This window comes from Oncorhynchus keta, chromosome 27, assembly GCF_023373465.1.
Source record: "Oncorhynchus keta strain PuntledgeMale-10-30-2019 chromosome 27, Oket_V2, whole genome shotgun sequence".
Lineage (NCBI taxonomy): Eukaryota > Metazoa > Chordata > Actinopteri > Salmoniformes > Salmonidae > Oncorhynchus > Oncorhynchus keta.
Window position 1 is genome coordinate 9,199,346 of NC_068447.1, and position 18,286 is coordinate 9,217,631.

The 18,286-nt window shown below is 45.0% G+C and overlaps 1 protein-coding gene across 3 annotated transcripts in view; it reads left to right on the top strand.

Annotated features, from left to right (window-relative positions):
• The first annotated feature begins 1,907 nt into the window (after positions 1 to 1,907).
• LOC118374969 (copine-5-like) overlaps positions 1,908 to 18,286 on the top strand; it is a 191,494-nt gene continuing 175,115 nt past the window's right edge. For all 3 annotated transcript variants that reach the window (XM_052481580.1, XM_052481581.1, XM_052481583.1), the window contains exon 1: positions 1,908 to 2,341. In XM_052481580.1, the coding sequence (XP_052337540.1) occupies positions 2,232 to 2,341 (110 nt within the window). In that variant the 5' untranslated portion in view covers positions 1,908 to 2,231. The remainder of the gene's footprint in view (positions 2,342 to 18,286) is intronic.

Sequence of the window (18,286 nt, forward strand, 5' to 3'; positions counted from 1 at the left end):
CCTCCTAATTGTCACTAGAATTTCTAAGCAAACAGCTGGAGGCAGGGCTTTCTCCTATAGAGCTCCATTTTTATGGAATGGTCTGCCTACCCATATGAGAGACGAAAAACTCGGTCTCAACCTTTAAGTCTTTACTGAAGACTCATCTCTTCAGTGGGTCATATGATTGAGTGTAGTCTGGTGAAGGTGAATGGAAAGGCTCTGGAGCAACGAACCGCCCTTGCTGTCTCTGCCTGGCCGGTTCCCCTCTTTTCACTGGGATTCTCTGCCTCTAACCCTATTACAGGGGCTGAGTCACTGGCTTATTGGTGCTCTTTCATGCCGTCCCTAGGAGAGGTGCGTCACTTGAGTGGGTTGAGTCACTGATGTGATCTTCCTGTCTGGGTTGGCTTCCACTCTTGGGTTGTGCCGTGGCGGAGATCTTTGTGGGCTATACTCGGCCTTGTCTCAGGATGGTAAGTTGCTGGTTGAAGATATCCCTATAGTGATGTGGGGGCTGTGCTTTGGCAAAGTGGGTAGGGTTATATCCTTCCTGTTTGGCTCTGTCCAAGGGGTATCATCGGATGAGTCCACAGTGTCTCCTGACCCCTCCTGTCTCAGCCTGCAGTATTTGTGCTGCAGTAGTTTATGTGTCAGGGGGCTAGGATCAGTTTGTTATATCTGGAGTACTTCTCCTGTCTTATCCGATGTCGGAGGACCTGAGCCTTAGGACCATGCCTCAGGACTACCTGGCATGATGACTCCTTGCTGTCCCCAGTCCACCTGGCCATGCTGCTGCTTCAGTTTCAACTGTTCTGCCTGCGGCTATGGAATCCTGAACTGTTCACCGGACGTGCTACCTGTCCCGGACCTATTATTTGACCATGCTGGTCATTTATGAACATTTGAACATCTTGGCCATGTTCTGTTATAATCTCCACCGAGCACAGCCAGAAGATGACTGGCCACCCCTCATAGCCTGGTTCCTCTCTAGGTTTCTTCGTAGGTTTTGGCCTTTCTAGGTTGTTTTTCCTAGCCAACGTGCTTCAACACCTGCATTGCTTGCTGTTTGGGATTTTAGGCTGGGTTTCTGTACAGCACTTTGAGACATCAGCTGATGTACAAGCACTATACAAATACATTTGATTTGATTTGATTTTTGAGCGTGGCTGAGGTGCACCCAGGAGAAATCTCCGAAACCAGATTGCATAGGGAGAAGAAACGGTCGGTGATCTGTTTGTTAACTTGGCTTTCGAAGACTTCAGAAAGGCAGGGCAGGATTGATTTAACGTTGATTAAGAATAGGCTAATAGATTAAGAATAGGCTAATAGATTAAGAATAGGCTAATAGATTAAGAATAGGCTAATAGATTAAGAAAAGGCTATGTATCTTGTAGAAAATATGCACAGCACGTTCAATAATGCATTCAATCACTGTTCTGCGTCAATTTGTTAATCTTAGCATTCGCCTTGTCGGACTTGGACTAATTGATTTATGTTGATTGTAAATCTCTTTAATACATTTAGGAAAATAGATAATATCTTTGTTCACTTCCGTTTAAAATTATTGGGTAAAAAGTGACTTTTAGTCTACACAGTTCGAATACTAATATCACGTTTAAGATGGTCTAATTATTAAAGGGCTAATTCATTAATTTGTGCCGGATAGTTAGCTGTTGATGTTAATAGCCACGATGAATAATTTGGAGCGTTATAATGATCCTTGTCCTTAATCAATAGAGTGATTCCGCACTGTGTGGCAGTCAGTCAGTTATTCAGTCATTCAGTTAGTTTGTCAGTCAGCCAGTCGCACTTGGCTTCAGGCAGTAGCCAATGTGAAAGAATGCAGAAAGGGGTGGAGTTGTTCGTTGTGAGATTTTACTTTTTCAAACGCTCGCCAGTAGATATCACTTACTCTGTCTGAAGACAGAGAGAGAAGAGCACACTGTGACTTCGTTTGAACTGCACCATTATAAATCAATTGGCCTACAGTTACTTCGCGTTTCCATTAGATACGAGTTTTCTGTATAGTGGTGTATATATTGAATGGAAAGCACTTCACAGATTTGGCTGAACTTCGGATCTCCTGTTCTCATCTACTGACGGTTGGTCCCTCTGTTCTCAGTGGAAAGCTCGCTGCGGACTCGCGCCTGGCTTAGGGACCGCGTGAGAATTGGTGAAACGCTCGAGAGAGAGACTTGCACCCGGTCAGGCTGAGTGAACAGGGGAGTTGTCCCGGGTCTCCCGCGCGCATGGAGGGAGACGTAATGGACAAGCTTGATAGCATGGCTGCGGTGTGTGACTTCGATCCCATTGCGGGAAAAATCCCGGCAACCAAAGTGGAGATCACAGTGTCATGCAGGTAAGCTCACTGATCCAGCTGATTACACTCACGTCTCTCTCACAGACTTTGGATAGGTCCATTGCGCTTTGGAAAATATGGGGCAGGGCACTGCAGTTCAGCGTTCAGGAGAGTTGATAGGGTATATTTCATTGTAATGATGCAATTCATTGCCAATTTACAGTTAGATGGGTTATTCAATGAGTATTGTAACGGTCTGACATTTCATCAAAAAGCCTCTAGTTTGCTTTTCTGATGCGCAAGGAGGACAACGGTTGGCTATAGAAACCTGCTTTCTGTGTTGTGGTTCATGTGGAAATGTCATGTCTAACTTTGAATCGATTTTCCTAATATTATGTTAAAAGGGTAGGGACTACTTGGGGTGGGTGCTTAAATCCTCTTCCCCAAGCTCTTAATGCGCAACGTTTCCATCCTGTGAATAAAACGGCCTCGTGCCACAGTTGATATCGAGTTTGTTGGCGCGGGGGTAGAAGTTCCTTTGATCAATGCTTTGGTGCCCGCAGTGAAATGTAGAGGATGAATAGCCTACATGTAGCCGAGTCTTTTCCCCAACCAGTGACGATCACTGTGCCGCACGATAATGTTGTGGATTGGATCGGGGTGGGGTTCTTGGAAGGACAATAGAGCGGTCAAACCGATAACATTTGACCAGGTTCATTGTAAAAGTATGAGCTACTGTACCCTAATTCGACTGTTCCTGTATTGGTTTCAGTCGTCAATTTCCATTAAGAGGTCAGGGAAGTGGAACATAAACAGATGATCAAACAAAGCCTGTTAACATGTTTATTCGTGTCTCTTTGAGTCCATCTGAAGATGACACTCAAATCTGATACAATGGTTCTACTGCTAATGTGAAGTCTGGTGATTGGTGCTACTGGAGCAGTTTTGTACTCTATCTCCCTCCTTTCTTTTTCTATCTCTCTCACTCTCTATCTCCCACCTTTCTCTCTCTATCTCCCTTGGTCTTTATCTCCTTTCTTTCTCTATAGCTCTCACTCTCTATCTCCCTCCTTTCTCTCATTATTTCTCATTCTCTATCTCCTTCCTTTCTCTCTATCGCTCTCTCTCACTCTGAATCTCCCTCCTTTTTCTCTCTCTCTCTCTCCCTACATTCTCTCTCTATCTCCCTCCCTCCTTTTTTCTCTCTCTATCCACACCTCTCTCTCTCTGACAGAGGCCATCACATCCATGTTGTGTTGGCTATTCCTCGTTGTAACTTAAAGGACACAGCCTGCAGTTTTCTCAAGGCCGCCAATTAATGTGTTTTTCACAGAGCTATCAGAAATGAATATGATGTCATCGGACCTGAAGGAGAGAGATTGATCAGAGGCGTTGCTTTGATGCTGCTTATGGTCTGTTCCCTTGGAGCTGCTTACACACGCACACCCACACCCACCGACACCCACCCACCCACACACACCCACCCACCCACACACATACACACACCCACACCCACCCACTCCCACACCCACACGCACACCCACACACCGACACACACCCACACACACACCCACCCACACCCACACACCCACACACACTCACCCACCCACACACATACACACGCCCACCCACACCCACACCCACCCACACACCCACACATATTCACCCACCCACACACATACACACTTAAATGAATAGGAATAACAACTTTCTATTAATTGGATGAAATTGATATGGCTGTTTAGTACAACATCAATCATATAAAAAAATAACCAAACATGCCAAACTATCAAGCGCCCTCATATATTATTCTACAAGAAGTGCAATTAATTGGTTATTGACGTTTCACCACACACTCCTAAATTGGCAGAATAACTGCCATCCTAAATATCCGAACTAAGAATAAATGCCATCATAAATATCTGAACTCAGAATAAATGCCATCATAAATATCTGTCAAGGCTCAGGTGAAAACCCAGATACAGACAGTTTCGAAGTAACAAAAGTTTATTACAAAAACAGGGGGGCAGGAAAATGACAGGTTAAGGGCAGGCAGAGGTCAGTAATCCAGAGCAGAGTCTGAAAGGTAAAGAGCAGCAGGCAGGCTCAGGGTCAGGTCAGGCAGAGGTCAGTAATCCAGAGCAGAGTCTGAAAGGTAAAGAGCAGCAGGCAGGCTCAGGGTCAGGTCAGGCAGAGGTCAGTAATCCAGAGCAGAGTCTGAAAGGTAAAGAGCAGCAGGCAGGCTCAGGGTCAGTTCAGGCAGAGGTCAGTAATCCAGAGCAGAGTCTGAAAGGTAAAGACCAGCAGGCAGGCTCAGGGTCAGTTCAGGCAGAGGTCAGTAATCCAGAGCAGAGTCTGAAAGGTAAAGAGCAGCAGGCAGGCTCAGGGTCAGTTCAGGCAGAGGTCAGTAATCCAGAGCAGAGTCTGAAAGGTAAAGACCAGCAGGCAGGGTCAGGTCAGGTAGAGGTCACTAAGGCAGAATGGTCAAAACTGGGAAAACTAGAAAACAGGAAAAACATAAACTAACTGGCAACAGACAAACAGAGAACACAGGTATAAATACACTGTGGATGATGGGTAAGATCAGTGACACTTGGAGGGGGGTAGAGATGAGCACAATGACAGGTGAAGCAGATCAGGGTGTGACAATATCTGAATAACTGTCATCATAAATATCTGAGCGCAGAATAATTGCCGTCATAAATATCTGAAATTACATCAACTCAGCAAAAAGAGAAACGTCCTCTCGCTGTCAACTGCGTTTAATCTCAGCAAATTTAACATGTGTAAATATTTGCATGAACATAACAAGATTCAACAACTGAGAAATAAACTGAACAAGTTCCAACATGTGACTAACAGAAATTGAATATTGTGTTCCTGAAAAAAAGGGGGGGGGGGTCAAAATCAAAAGTAACAGTCAGTATCTGGCGTGGCCACCAGCTGCATTAAGTACTGCAGTGCATCTCCTCCTCTTGGACTGCAGCAGATTTGCCAGTTCTTGCTGTGAGATGTTACCCACTCTTCCACCAAGGCACCTGCAAGTTCCCAGACATTTCTGGGGTGAATGGCCCTAGCCCCCATCCTCCGATCCAACAGGTCCCAGATGTGCTCAATGGAATTGAGATCCGGGCTCCTCGCTGGCCATGGCAGAACACTGACATTCCTGTCTTGCAGGAAATCACGCACAGAATGAGCAGTATGGCTGGTGGCATTGTCATGCTGGAGGGTCATGTCAGGATGAGCCTGCAGGAAGGGTACCACATGAGGGAGGAGTATGTCTTCCCTGTAACACACAGCGTTGAGATTGCCTGCAATGACAACAAGCTCAGTCCAATGATGCTGTGACACACCGCCCCAGACCGCCCAGACCATGACAGACCCTCCACCTCCAAATCGATCCCGCTCCAGAGTACAGGCCTCGGTGGAACGCTCATTCTTTCAGCTGTCTGTCCTGTCTCCCTGTAGCGCTGTCTTAGGCATCTCACAGTATGTACATTGCATTTATTGCCCTAGCCACATCTGCAGTCCTCATGCCTCCTTGCACCATACCTAAGGCACATTCACACAGATGAGCAGGTAGGGACCCTGGGCATCTTTCTTTTGCCGTTTTTCAGAGTCAGTAGAAAGGCCTCTTTAGTGTCCTAAGTTTTCATAACTGTGACCTTATTTGCCTACCGTCTGTAAGCTGTTAGTGTCTTGACGACCGTTCCACAGTTGCATGTTTACAAGTTTACAAGATCAGTGGTAGAGAGACCTGGAGTTGAATAGAAAGCTCTTCTGACTGACTGGCTGGCAGGCTGGCTGACTGGCTGGCTGACTGACTGGCTAAATGGCTGACTGACTGGCTGGCTCTCTGGCTGGCTAAATGGCTGACTGCCTGGCTAAATGGCTGACTGACTGGCTAAATAGCTGGCTGGATGGCTGACTGGCTGGCTAAATGGCTGACTGACTGGCTAGCGAAGTGGCTGACTGGCATGCATAACTATTCAGCCCCTCAAAGTCAATACTTTGTAGAGCCACCTTTCACAGCAATTACAGCTGCAAGTCTCTTGGGGAATGTCTCTATAAGCTCTACATCTATCCACTGGGATTTTTGGCCATTCTTCAAGGCAGAACTGGGCCAGCTCCCTCAAGTTGGATGGGTTCCGCTGGTGTACAGCAATCTTTAAGTCATACCACATATTTTCAATTGGATTGAGGTCTGGGCTTTGACAAGGCCATTCTAAAGACATTTAAATGTTTCCCCTTAAACCACTCGAGTGTTGCTTTAGCAGTATGCTTAGTGTCATTGTCCTGCTGGAAGTTGAACCTCCGTCCCAGTCTCAAATCTCTGGAAGACTGAAACAGGTTTCCTTCAATAATTTCCCTTTATTTATCACCAACCATCATTCCTTCAATCCTGACCAGTTTCCCTGCTGATGGAAAAACATCCCCACAGTGTCACACCCTGGCCATAGAGAGGCTTTTATTCTCTATTTTGGTTAGGCCAGGGTGTTACTAGGGTGGGCATTCTATGTTCATTTTCTGCTTTGGATTTCTTTGTGATTTGGCCGGGTGTGGTTCTCAATCAGAGGCAGCTGTCTATCGTAGTCTCTGAGAACCATACTTAGGTAGCTTGTTCCCACATGGTTTTTGTGGGTAGTTGCTTTCTGTTTTTGTGTCTGCACCAGACGGAACTGTTTCGGTTGTTCTCTTTATTGTTTTGCTATTCAGTGTTCAGTTCAACTAATAAAAGATGAACACGTACCACGCTGCACCTTGGTCCTCACCTTCTTCCACCAACAGCCGTTACACACCGCATGATGCTGCCACCACCATGCTTCACTGTGGGGATGTTGTTCTCGGGGTGATGAGAGGTGTTGGGTTTGCCTCAGACATAGCATTTTCCTTGATGGCCAAAAAGCTCAATTTTAGTCTCATCTGACCAGAGTACCTTCCTCTGTTGTTTGGGGAGTCTCCCACATGCCCTTTGGCGAACACCAAAGGTGTTTACCTATTTTTTTCCAGCCACTCTTCCATAAACCCCAGCTCTGTGGAGTGTACGGCTTAAAGTGGTCCGATGCACAGATACTCCAATCTCCGCTGTGGAGCTTTGTGGAGCTTTGCAACTCCTCCAGGGTTATCTTTGGTCTCTTTGTTGCCTCTCTGATTAATGCCCTCCTTGCCTGGTCGGTGAGTTTTGGTGGGCGGCCCTCTCTTGGCAGGTTTGTTGTGGTGCCATATTCTTTCTATTTTATCATGGATTTAATGGTGCTCCATGGGATGTTCAAAGTTTCAGATATGTTGTTATAACTAACCCTGATCTGTACTTCTCCACAACTTTGTCCCTGAGCTGTTTGGAGAGCTCCTTGGTCTTCATAGTGCCGCTTGCTTGGTGGTGCCCCTTGCTTAATGGTGTTGCAGACTCTGGGGCCTTTCAGAACAGGTGTATATGAGATCATGTGATAGATCATGTGACACTTAGATTGCACACAGGTGGACTTTATTGAAATACAAATAAAAATCAATTTATATTAAAGGTTGTAAAGCAACAAAATAGGATAAGTGCCAAGGGGGATTAATATTTTTGCAAGGCACTGTAGTTAAGTAGTTTTTTTGGGATATCTGTACTTTACTATTTATATTTTTGACTACTTCTAGGCTGTCATTGTAAATAAGAAATTGTTCTTAACTAACTTGACTAGTTATAAAACATTAGACTTTTACTCAAGTAGTATTTAACTGGCTGACTTTCACTTTTACTTGAGTAACTTTCTATTAAAAGGTATCTATACTTTTACTCAAGTATTACAATTGGGCACTTTTTCAAACACTGCAAGCATGTGTGTGTACTCTCACCTGTGTTTATACATGTGTGTGTGTGTGAAGTAACAGCAGATGTATTTTAGTCTTGCTAGTTGATCTCATCGTTCATCTTGTTGTTTATTCTCCTTCCAACCCCTCATGCATTACACAGTGAGGTTGACTGTTTCAGTGCGAAAGCCCTCTGGCTCTGTAGTTCTGTTGTCTCTCTTGTTTGTCTCGCAAGTCAAGACTACAGGGAGACATTCATTCATTCATATATTTTTTTATTTTCACAAAGCCTTGCTTGTATAGCATCTGTGGCAGAAGCTGTTGCAGCTACACTGAACCACCCACCAGCTCCACCTTTATTTCAGTTGATTTCACATCCAGCTGTTTAAGGATAGATTCTGAATTATATTTTGGAAAGCATATTGATTATATATTTTTACACTATTAAGCTTGGGTTTACTATACAGGTCTAAGAACTATTTTGCTGTATAGATTAGAAAGACCTTAGTAACTATTGCTTCCTATCCTAGACTATGATGGCATCCTCTATCAAAACACCCCAATACCTTTCTTTTGCGATTTAGATGGCATTTTAAAACAATCTATGCAGAGTCATTCATGGATGCCATTTATAATATATATATTTTTAAACAATGTCTGAATCACTAAATTGACTGTCACTCCCGAACAGAAAAAAACTGCATTGGAACCACTTTCTTTATAAATTAACTTACACTACTGCTTCCGAAAACAGCAGCAATGGTAAAATGAGATCTTTCAGATACAACGGCCCAACTGACTGGAATCATTTATCTATAGAAATCAGGGCACTACAAGCACACTGTCAATTTAAGAAAGCCCTTCGTCAAATGTTAAGGACAAACTGTTTGTGTTTTTAACTAATAGAAACATCACCATGTGAAGATATTTATAAATATGTAAAGTACCAGTTAAACGTTTGGACACAGCTACTCATTTCAGAGTTTTTGTTTATTTTTACTATTTTCTACATTGTAGAATAATATCTAAGTCAACAAAACTATGAATTAGAACATATGGAATCATGTGGTAAGCAAAAATGTGTCAAAGTAGCCACCTATTGCCTTGATGATAGCTTTGCACACTCTTGGCATTCTCTCAACCAGCTTCACCTGGAATGCTTTTCCAGCAGTCTTTAAGGAGTTCCCACATATGCTGAGCATTTGTTGGCAGCTTTTCCTTCACTCTGCGGTCCAACTCATCCCAAACCATCTCAATTGGGTTGAGATACATACTCTTGGCATTCTCTCAACCAGCTTCACCTGGAATGCTTTTCCAACAGTCTTGAAGGAGTTCCCACATATGCTGAGCACTTATTGGCAGCTTTTCCTTCACTCTGCGGTCCAACTCATCCCAAACCATCTCAATTGGGTTGAGGTCAGGTGATTGTGAACACTTTCTTTCTCTTTCTTGGTCAAATATCTCTTACACCTGGAGGTGTGTTGGGTCATTTTCCTATTCAAAAACAAATGATAGGCATACTAAGCAGAAACCAGATGGGATGGCGTATCGCTGCGGAATGCTATAGTAGCCATGCTGGTTCTAATAAATAACTACTTCAAATAAAAACATATTTTATTCTACAGTGGCTCCTCCTGAAAGTTGTTTGGTTTGAAAAAATAACATCTTGACTCTGAAATAGTCCACACAATTGAATGTGTAATAGTCAGCTTAATTGAATGTGTAGTAGTCAGCTTAATTGAATGTCAATTATGCAGCTTCATTGAATGTCAATTAGGCAGCTTTAATTGAATGTCAATTAGGCAGCTTAATTGACTGTGTAACTGGCAGCTTAATTGAATGTGTTGTGGTCAGCTTAATTGAATGTGTAGTGGTCTGGTTAATTGAATGTGTAGTGGTCTGGTTAATTGAATGTGTAGTGGTCTGGTTAATTGAATGTGTAGTGGTCTGGTTAATTGAATGTGTAGTGGTCTGGTTAATTGAATGTGTAGTGGTCTGGTTAATTGAATGTGTAGTGGTCTGGTTAATTGAATGTGTAGTAGTCTGGTTAATTGAATGTGGAATGGTCTGGTTAATTGAATGTGTAGTAGTCTGGTTAATTGAATGTGGAATGGTCTGGTTAATTGAATGTGTAGTGGTCTGGTTAATTGAATGTGTAGTGGTCTGGTTAATTGAATGTGTAGTGGTCTGGTTAATTGAATGTGTAGTGGTCTGGTTAATTGAATGTGTAGTGGTCTGGTTAATTGAATGTGTAGTGGTCTGGTTAATTGAATGTGTAGTGGTATGGTTAATTGAATGTGTAGTGGTCTGGTTAATTGAATGTGTAGTGGTCTGGTTAATTGAATGTGTAGTGGTCTGGTTAATTGAATGTGTAGTGGTCTGGTTAATTGAATGTGTAGTGGTCTGGTTAATTGAATGTGTAGTGGTCTGGTTAATTGAATGTGTAGTAGTCTGGTTAATTGAATGTGGAATGGTCTGGTTAATTGAATGTGTAATAGTCTGGTTAATTGAATGTGTAGTGGTCTGGTTAATTGAATGTGTAGTGGTCTGGTTAATTGAATGTGTAGTGGTCTGGTTAATTGAATGTGTAGTGGTCTGGTTAATTGAATGTGTAGTGGTCTGGTTAATTGAATGTGTAGTAGTCTGGTTAATTGAATGTGGAATGGTCTGGTTAATTGAATGTGTAATAGTCTGGTTAATTGAATGTGTAGTGGTCTGGTTAATTGAATGTGTAGTGGTCTGGTTAATTGAATGTGTAGTGGTCTGGTTAATTGAATGTGTAGTGGTCTGGTTAATTGAATGTGTAGTGGTCTGGTTAATTGAATGTGTAGTGGTCTGGTTCATTGAATGTGTAGTGGTCTGCTTAATTGAATGTGTAGTGGTCTGGTTAATTGAATGTGTAGTGGTCTGGTTAATTGAATGTGTAGTGGTCTGGTTAATTGAATGTGTAGTGGTCTGGTTAATTGAATGTGTAGTGGTCTGGTTAATTGAATGTGTAGTGGTCTGGTTAATTGAATGTGTAGTAGTCTGGTTAATTGAATGTGGAATGGTCTGGTTAATTGAATGTGTAATAGTCTGGTTAATTGAATGTGTAGTGGTCTGGTTAATTGAATGTGTAGTGGTCTGGTTAATTGAATGTGTAGTGGTCTGGTTAATTGAATGTGTAGTGGTCTGGTTAATTGAATGTGTAGTGGTCTGGTTAATTGAATGTGTAGTGGTCTGGTTAATTGAATGTGTAGTGGTCTGGTTAATTGAATGTGTAGTGGTCTGGTTAATTGAATGTGTAGTGGTCTGGTTAATTGAATGTGTAGTGGTCTGGTTAATTGAATGTGTAATGGTCTGGTTAATTGAATGTGTAATAGTCAGGTTAATTGAATGTGTAGTGGTCTGGTTAATTGAATGTGTAGTGGTCTGGTTAATTGAATGTGTAATGGTCTGGTTAATTGAATGTGTAATAGTCTGGTTAATTGAATGTGTAATGGTCTGGTTAATTGAATGTGTAATAGTCAGGTTAATTGAATGTGTAGTGGTCTGGTTAATTGAATGTGTAGTGGTCTGGTTAATTGAATGTGTAGTGGTCTGGTTAATTGAATGTGTAGTGGTCTGGTTAATTGAATGTGTAGTGGTCTGGTTAATTGAATGTGTAGTGGTCTGGTTAATTGAATGTATAATGATATTCAAATGAAATGACTCATCCACCGAATCACAACCCCGTCTTTCTTTGTTTCCTTTATTAATTGCTTCTGTGCAACAGTACAGCTGGGGGGGGGGGGTTGCCAAAGAACGATCCAACTTGACTGTATAATAGTCAGCTTAACGTTATGTGTATTTTTTTAGTATTCAAATGAAGTCAGAGTCATCCACCCAATCACCAACTTTTCTCTGTTTCCTTCAATCATTATTTCTAGTACTGTAACCTTTGACTGTGTTTTATATAAACTATCGAAAGCCAGGTTTTACAGTAACACTGTTATTTTATGGTTTGTTTTTAATGTGTATCTGCCCAATAAACTGAGGCAGAGAAGTTGTGGGTCCCAAATGACATCCTAATCCCTATACAATGCATTCAGAAAGTATTCAGCCTTAATCTAAAATGGATTTTAAATTTTTTTCCTTCTAAACAATCTACACACAATACCCCATAATGACAGAGAGAAAACAGGTTTTTAGACATTTTTTAAATGTAAAATAAATAACAGACACACCTTATTTACATAAGTATTCAGACCCTTTGCTACGAGACTGGAAATTGAGCTTCGGTGCATCCTGTTTCCATTGATCATCCTTGAGATGTTTCTCCAACTTGATTGGAGTCCTCCTGTTGTAAATTAAATTGATTGGACATGATTTGGAAAGGCACCCACCTGCCTATATAAGGTCCCAGAGTTGACAGTGCATGTCAGAGCAAAAACCAAGCCATGAGGTTGAGGGAATTGTCTGTAGAGTTCCGAGACAGGATTGTGTCGAGGCAGCGATCTGGGGAAGGTTATTAAAAAATGTCTGCAGCATCAAAGGTCCCCAAGAGCACAGTAGCCTCCATTTTTAAGTGGAAGAAGTTTGGAACCACTAATACTCTTCCTGTAGCTGGCTGCCCGGCCAAACTGAGCAACCGGGGGAGAGGAGCCTTGGTCAGCGAGGTGACCAAGAACCTGATGGTCAATCTGACAGAGCGTCAGAGTTCCTCTGTGGAGATGGGATAACCTTCCAGAAGGACCGCTATTTCTCTCGCCCACACAAACCTATCCACCGGCCATGTCTATGGGCCCTGGACAAAAGAAGTACACTGTATATGGAATAATAGGGTGTAATTTGTGACACATATAGAGACATGGTCGGGGGCTGAGTTTGTGGTGGTGAGAGACATGGTCAGGGTGCTAGGTTTGTGTTGGTGAGAGACATGGCCGTGGGCTAGGTTTGTGTTGGTGAGAGACATGGCCGTGGGCTAGGTTTGTGTTGGTGAGAGACATGGCCGTGGGCTAGGTTTGTGTGGGTGAGAGACATGGCCGTGGGCTAGGTTTGTGTTGGTGAGAGACATGGCCGTGGGCTAGGTTTGTGTGGGTGAGAGACATGGCCGTGGGCTAGGTTTGTGTTGGTGAGAGACATGGCCGTGGGCTAGGTTTGTGTTGGTGAGAGACATGGCCGTGGGCTAGGTTTGTGTTGGTGAGAGACATGGCCGTGGGCTAGGTTTGTGTTGGTGAGAGACATGGCCGTGGGCTAGGTTTGTGTGGGTGAGAGACATGGCCGTGGGCTAGGTTTGTGTGGGTGAGAGACATGGCCGTGGGCTAGGTTTGTGTGGGTGAGAGACATGGCCGTGGGCTAGGTTTGTGTTGGTGAGAGACATGGCCGTGGGCTAGGTTTGTGTGGGTGAGAGACATGGCCGTGGGCTAGGTTTGTGTGGGTGAGAGACATGGCCGTGGGCTAGGTTTGTGTGGGTGAGAGACATGGCCGTGGGCTAGGTTTGTGTGGGTGAGAGACATGGCCGTGGGCTAGGTTTGTGTGGGTGAGAGAGGAGAAGAGAAAAGAAGCATCAGCACAAGGATTGTGTGTAATTGATTTAGTAGGTCTGAGAGGCCTCAGATTGCAACACAAATTGAATTGAATTGAATTGCTTCTCTGCTCCTCTCTGCTCTTCTCTGATGCACTGACTGTACCACTACAGGCAGAGAGAGAGAGATGGAGGGAGGGAGAAGGATAGAGAGAGAGGTAGGGAGAAATGGAGAGAGAGAGACATTCAGTGCCAAGACGGCGAGAGAAGAGAGAGACAGCCGACATTGCTTCCTATTTGAAAGAACCTGCACTCTGAGCACCCCAACCCTAAGATGAGAGCAGGGAAAATGCAGTTGTTGAGACTGGATTGGTCTGTTTGTGTCACTGCCTTGCTGTCTGTGTCCTCTCCTCTCCCAGTGAGAGAGACAGCACTGCACGAATACAGTGCAGTCATTGTAACGATCGTCGGTATGAAGAAGGTGAGGACCAAAGCGCGGCGTGGTAAGTGTTCATCTTATTTAATGAAAACTGAACACTGAATAGCAAAACAACAAAGAAACAACCTGAACAGTTCTGTCTGGTACAGAAACACAAAGACTGAAAACAAACACCCACGAAACCCAGATGGAAAAAGGCTACCTAAGTATGATTCTCAATCAGAGACAGCTAACGACTCCTGCCTCTGATTGAGAACCATACCAGGCCAAACTCAAAAACCAACATAGAAAAAACAAACATAGACTGCCCACCCCAACTCACTCCCTGACCATACTAAAACAAAGACAAAGCAAAGGAACTAAGGTCAGAAAGTGACAGTCATAGAGGTTTTAAACCAAGAGATATTTCAGGGATTTCTATTGGAGCAGCTTAGGAGTAGTGTCCGCACATCCAGTTGGTGTTTCTATTGGAGCGGTCTATATTCAGACTCTTTGGCACTGAGGGTTAGACAGATAACAAATGGAATGAGGGAGGTGCTTTGTGAGGCCATCAGTTCAAGTGGTTAGCTCTGTAGGTAGGTTGTTTTGTATGTCAGTTAAACATCTTGTTAGTTGAGCGTCTTTGTTGAATTATTAATGGTTTTGTTTCCTGTATGTGGTTTGTTTTATCAGGAATAATAATCACAGTAGTATCCTACCTAGCAGCTAACTTGAATCCAGCAGGATGTTTTCTCTCTGTGTTTCTCAGCCAGTAGAACAGAGCCTTGGAGTTCCGTCCTGTGTAACGGTGTAAAATGACCTAAGGGAAACAGGGATTTTAAGAAATGCGACTCCAGATCAGCACTTGACAGAAACACTGCCTTGTCTCTGTTGTGTTTCCGCCTTCTGCAAGAGAGGTGGAGCAAACACAGCACTGACAAAATGTCACCAACCCCCTGAAGGGTAAAAGCTTGTATTTTTCTTATTTGTCAATTTTGTTTACATGTCCTTTTTACTCCTTGGAAAGATCAAACCCCACGGCGAGTCATTAATTGTTACTATGGAGGTGGTAGGTTTATTGTATCTACACTCCTGTGTCCAGATTGAGTGGCCGCCAACCCTCATTACCGCTTTCGACCCAAACCCCCATGCTGGATCCCAACCCCCATGCTCTCTGGTCCCAAACCCCCATGCCCTCTGGCCCCAAACCCCCATGCTCTCTGGTCCCAAACCCCCATGCTCTCTGGCCCCAAACCCCCATGCTGGACCCCAACCCCCATGCTCTCTGGCCCCAAACCCCCATGCCCTCTGCTGGACCCCAAACCCAATGCTCTCTGGCCCCAAACCCCCATGCCCTCTGCTGGACCCCAAACCCAATGCTCTCTGGCCCCAAACCCCCATGCTCTCTGCTGGACCCCAACCCCCATGCTCTCTGGCCCCAAACCCCCATGCCCTCTGCTGGACCCCAAACCCAATGCTCTCTGGCTCCAAACCCCCATGCCCTCTGCTGGATCCCAACCCCCATGCTCTCTGGCCCCAAACCCCCATGCTCTCTGCTGGACCCCAACCCCCATGCTCTCTGGCCCCAAACCCCCATGCCCTCTGCTGTCCCCCAACCTCGATGACCTCCAGCCCCCAACCCCCATTCCCTCCGGCCCTCATGCCTTCTGCTGGCCCCAATCATTTGATCTAATATTTTGGGGTAGATTGGTTAGAGTATAATTAGGCCAATCAACAGCTGTGGTTTGTGTGTGTGTGTACCGAGGCACACTGGGGTCCCATGGGATTGATTACCTCCTGAGAAGATAACAACATAAGTTTAATCACAACAGATAGACTTGTGTGTGTGTGTATGCTGAGTGTGTGTGCGTGCATGTGTGTATGGTGAGTGTGTGTGTGTGCGTGCATGTGTGTATGGTGAGTGTGTGTATGGTGTGCATGTGTGTATGGTGTGTGCATGTGTGTATGGTGAGTGTGTGTATGGTGTGTGCATGTGTGTATGGTGTGCATGTGTGTATGGTGTGTGTATGGTGAGTGTGTGTGTGCATGTGTGTATGGTGAGTGTGTGTATGGTGTGCGTGTGTGTGTGTGCATGTTTGTATGGTGAGTGTGTGTATGGTGTGCATGTGTGTATGGTGAGTGTGTGTGTGCATGTGTGTATGGTGTGTGCATGTGTATATGGTGAGTGTGTGTATGGTGAGTGTGTGTGTGCATGTGTGTGCATGTGTGTATGGTGAGTGTGTGTGTGCATGTGTGTATGGTGAGTGTGTGTGTGCATGTGTGTATGGTGAGTGTGTGTATGGTGTGTGCATGTGTGTATGGTGTGCATGTGTGTATGGTGTGTGCATGTGTATATGGTGAGTGTGTGTGTATGGTGAGTGTGTGTGCATGTGTGTATGGTGAGTGTGTGTATTGTGTGTGCATGTGTGTATGGTGAGTGTGTGTGTGTGTGTATGGTGTGTGTATGGTTTGTGCATGTGTGTATGGTGTGTGCATGTGTGTATGGTGTGTGCATGTGTGTATGGTGAGTGTGTGTGTGCCTGTGTGTGTGCATGTGTGTATGGTGAGTGTGTGTGTGCATGTGTGTATGGTGAGTGTGTGTATGGTGTGTATGGTGTGCATGTGTGTGCATGTGTGTGCATGTGTGTATGGTGCATGTGTGTGCATGTGTGCATGTGAGTATGGTGTGTGCATGTGTATATGGTGAGTGTGTGTGCATGTGTGCATGTGTGTATGTGAGTGTGTGTGCATGTGTGTATGGTGAGTGTGTGTATGGTGAGTGTGTGTATGGTGAGTGTGTGTATGGTGAGTGTGTGTATGGTGTGTGCATGTGTGTATGGTGTGCATGTATGTGTGTGTGTGCATGTGTGTATGGTGTGTGCATGTGTATATGGTGTGCGTGTGTGTGTGTGTATGGTGTGTGCATGTGTGTGTGTATGGTGTGTGCATGTGTGTGTGTGCATGTGTGTATGGTGAGTGTGTGTATGGTGTGTGCATGTGTGTATGGTGTGCATGTGTGTATGGTGTGTGTGTATGGTGAGTGTGTGTGTGCATGTGTGTATGGTGTGTGCATGTGTATATGGTGAGTGTGTGTGTATGGTGAGTGTGTGTGCATGTGTGTATGGTGAGTGTGTGTATTGTGTGTGCATGTGTGTATGGTGAGTGTGTGTGTGTGTATGGTGTGTGTATGGTTTGTGCATGTGTGTATGGTGTGTGCATGTGTGTATGGTGAGTGTGTGTGTGCCTGTGTGTGTGCATGTGTGTATGGTGAGTGTGTGTGTGCATGTGTGTATGGTGAGTGTGTGTATGGTGTGTATGGTGTGCATGTGTGTGCATGTGTGTGCATGTGTGTATGGTGCATGTGTGTGCATGTGTGCATGTAAGTATGGTGTATGCATGTGTATATGGTGAGTGTGTGTGTGCATGTGTGTGCATGTGTATATGGTGTGTGTGTGTGTGTGTGTGTGTATGGTGTGTGCATGTGTGTGTGTGCATGTGTGTATGGTGAGTGTGTGTTTGTGTGTATGGTGTGTGGATCCCCTGGGCCTTGTGTTTGAGACCATAGATTGCTGTTCTCCAGGAGCAAACAGGGACCTGTCGTATGTTTCTTCCGCTTCTGAGCCTAAATGTCCCTAGGAATCAATGTACTGGGACCAGGGAGAAACAGGGAGGGAGAGGGAGGGAGGGAGGGAGGGAGGGAGGGAGGGAGGGAGGGAGGGAGGGAGGGTAGAGAGCAGAGATGGAGGGAGGGCATGGAGAGGAGGATGGGATGGGGAGGAGAGATGTAGGGAGAGGCGAAAGGAGGGAGAGGAGAGAGGGGGCAGGGAGGGAGGGAGGGAGGGAGAAGAGGGAGAGAAGAGGAGGAAAGGAGATGCGAGAGAGGAGAGGGGAGAATGGAGGAAGGAAGGGAGGGAGGGAGGGAGGGAGGGAGGGAGGGAGGGAGGGAGGGAGGGAGGGAGGGAGGGAGGGAGGGAGGGAAGGAGAAAAGGGAGAGGAAAGGAGAGAGGGAGGGAGAGCATGGCGAGGAGGGAGATGAGGAAGGAGAGAGATGGAGGGAGGGAGGGATTGAGAGTGGGCAGGGAGGGAGGGGTGGAGAGGAGAGGCAGAGGAGAGGAGAGGAGGGAGAATAGAGGAGTGGAGGGGAGGAGGGAAGGAGGAGGGAGGGAATGGGAGGAAGGTGGGAGAGATAGGGAGGTACAGGGTGTAGAAGGGGGGCATCATGGATGGATTTGGAAAGGAGGGATGGGGTAATGAAAGTATCAGAATGATTACGATGTGTGCTTCTGTTGCTTGATATGTCGAACAT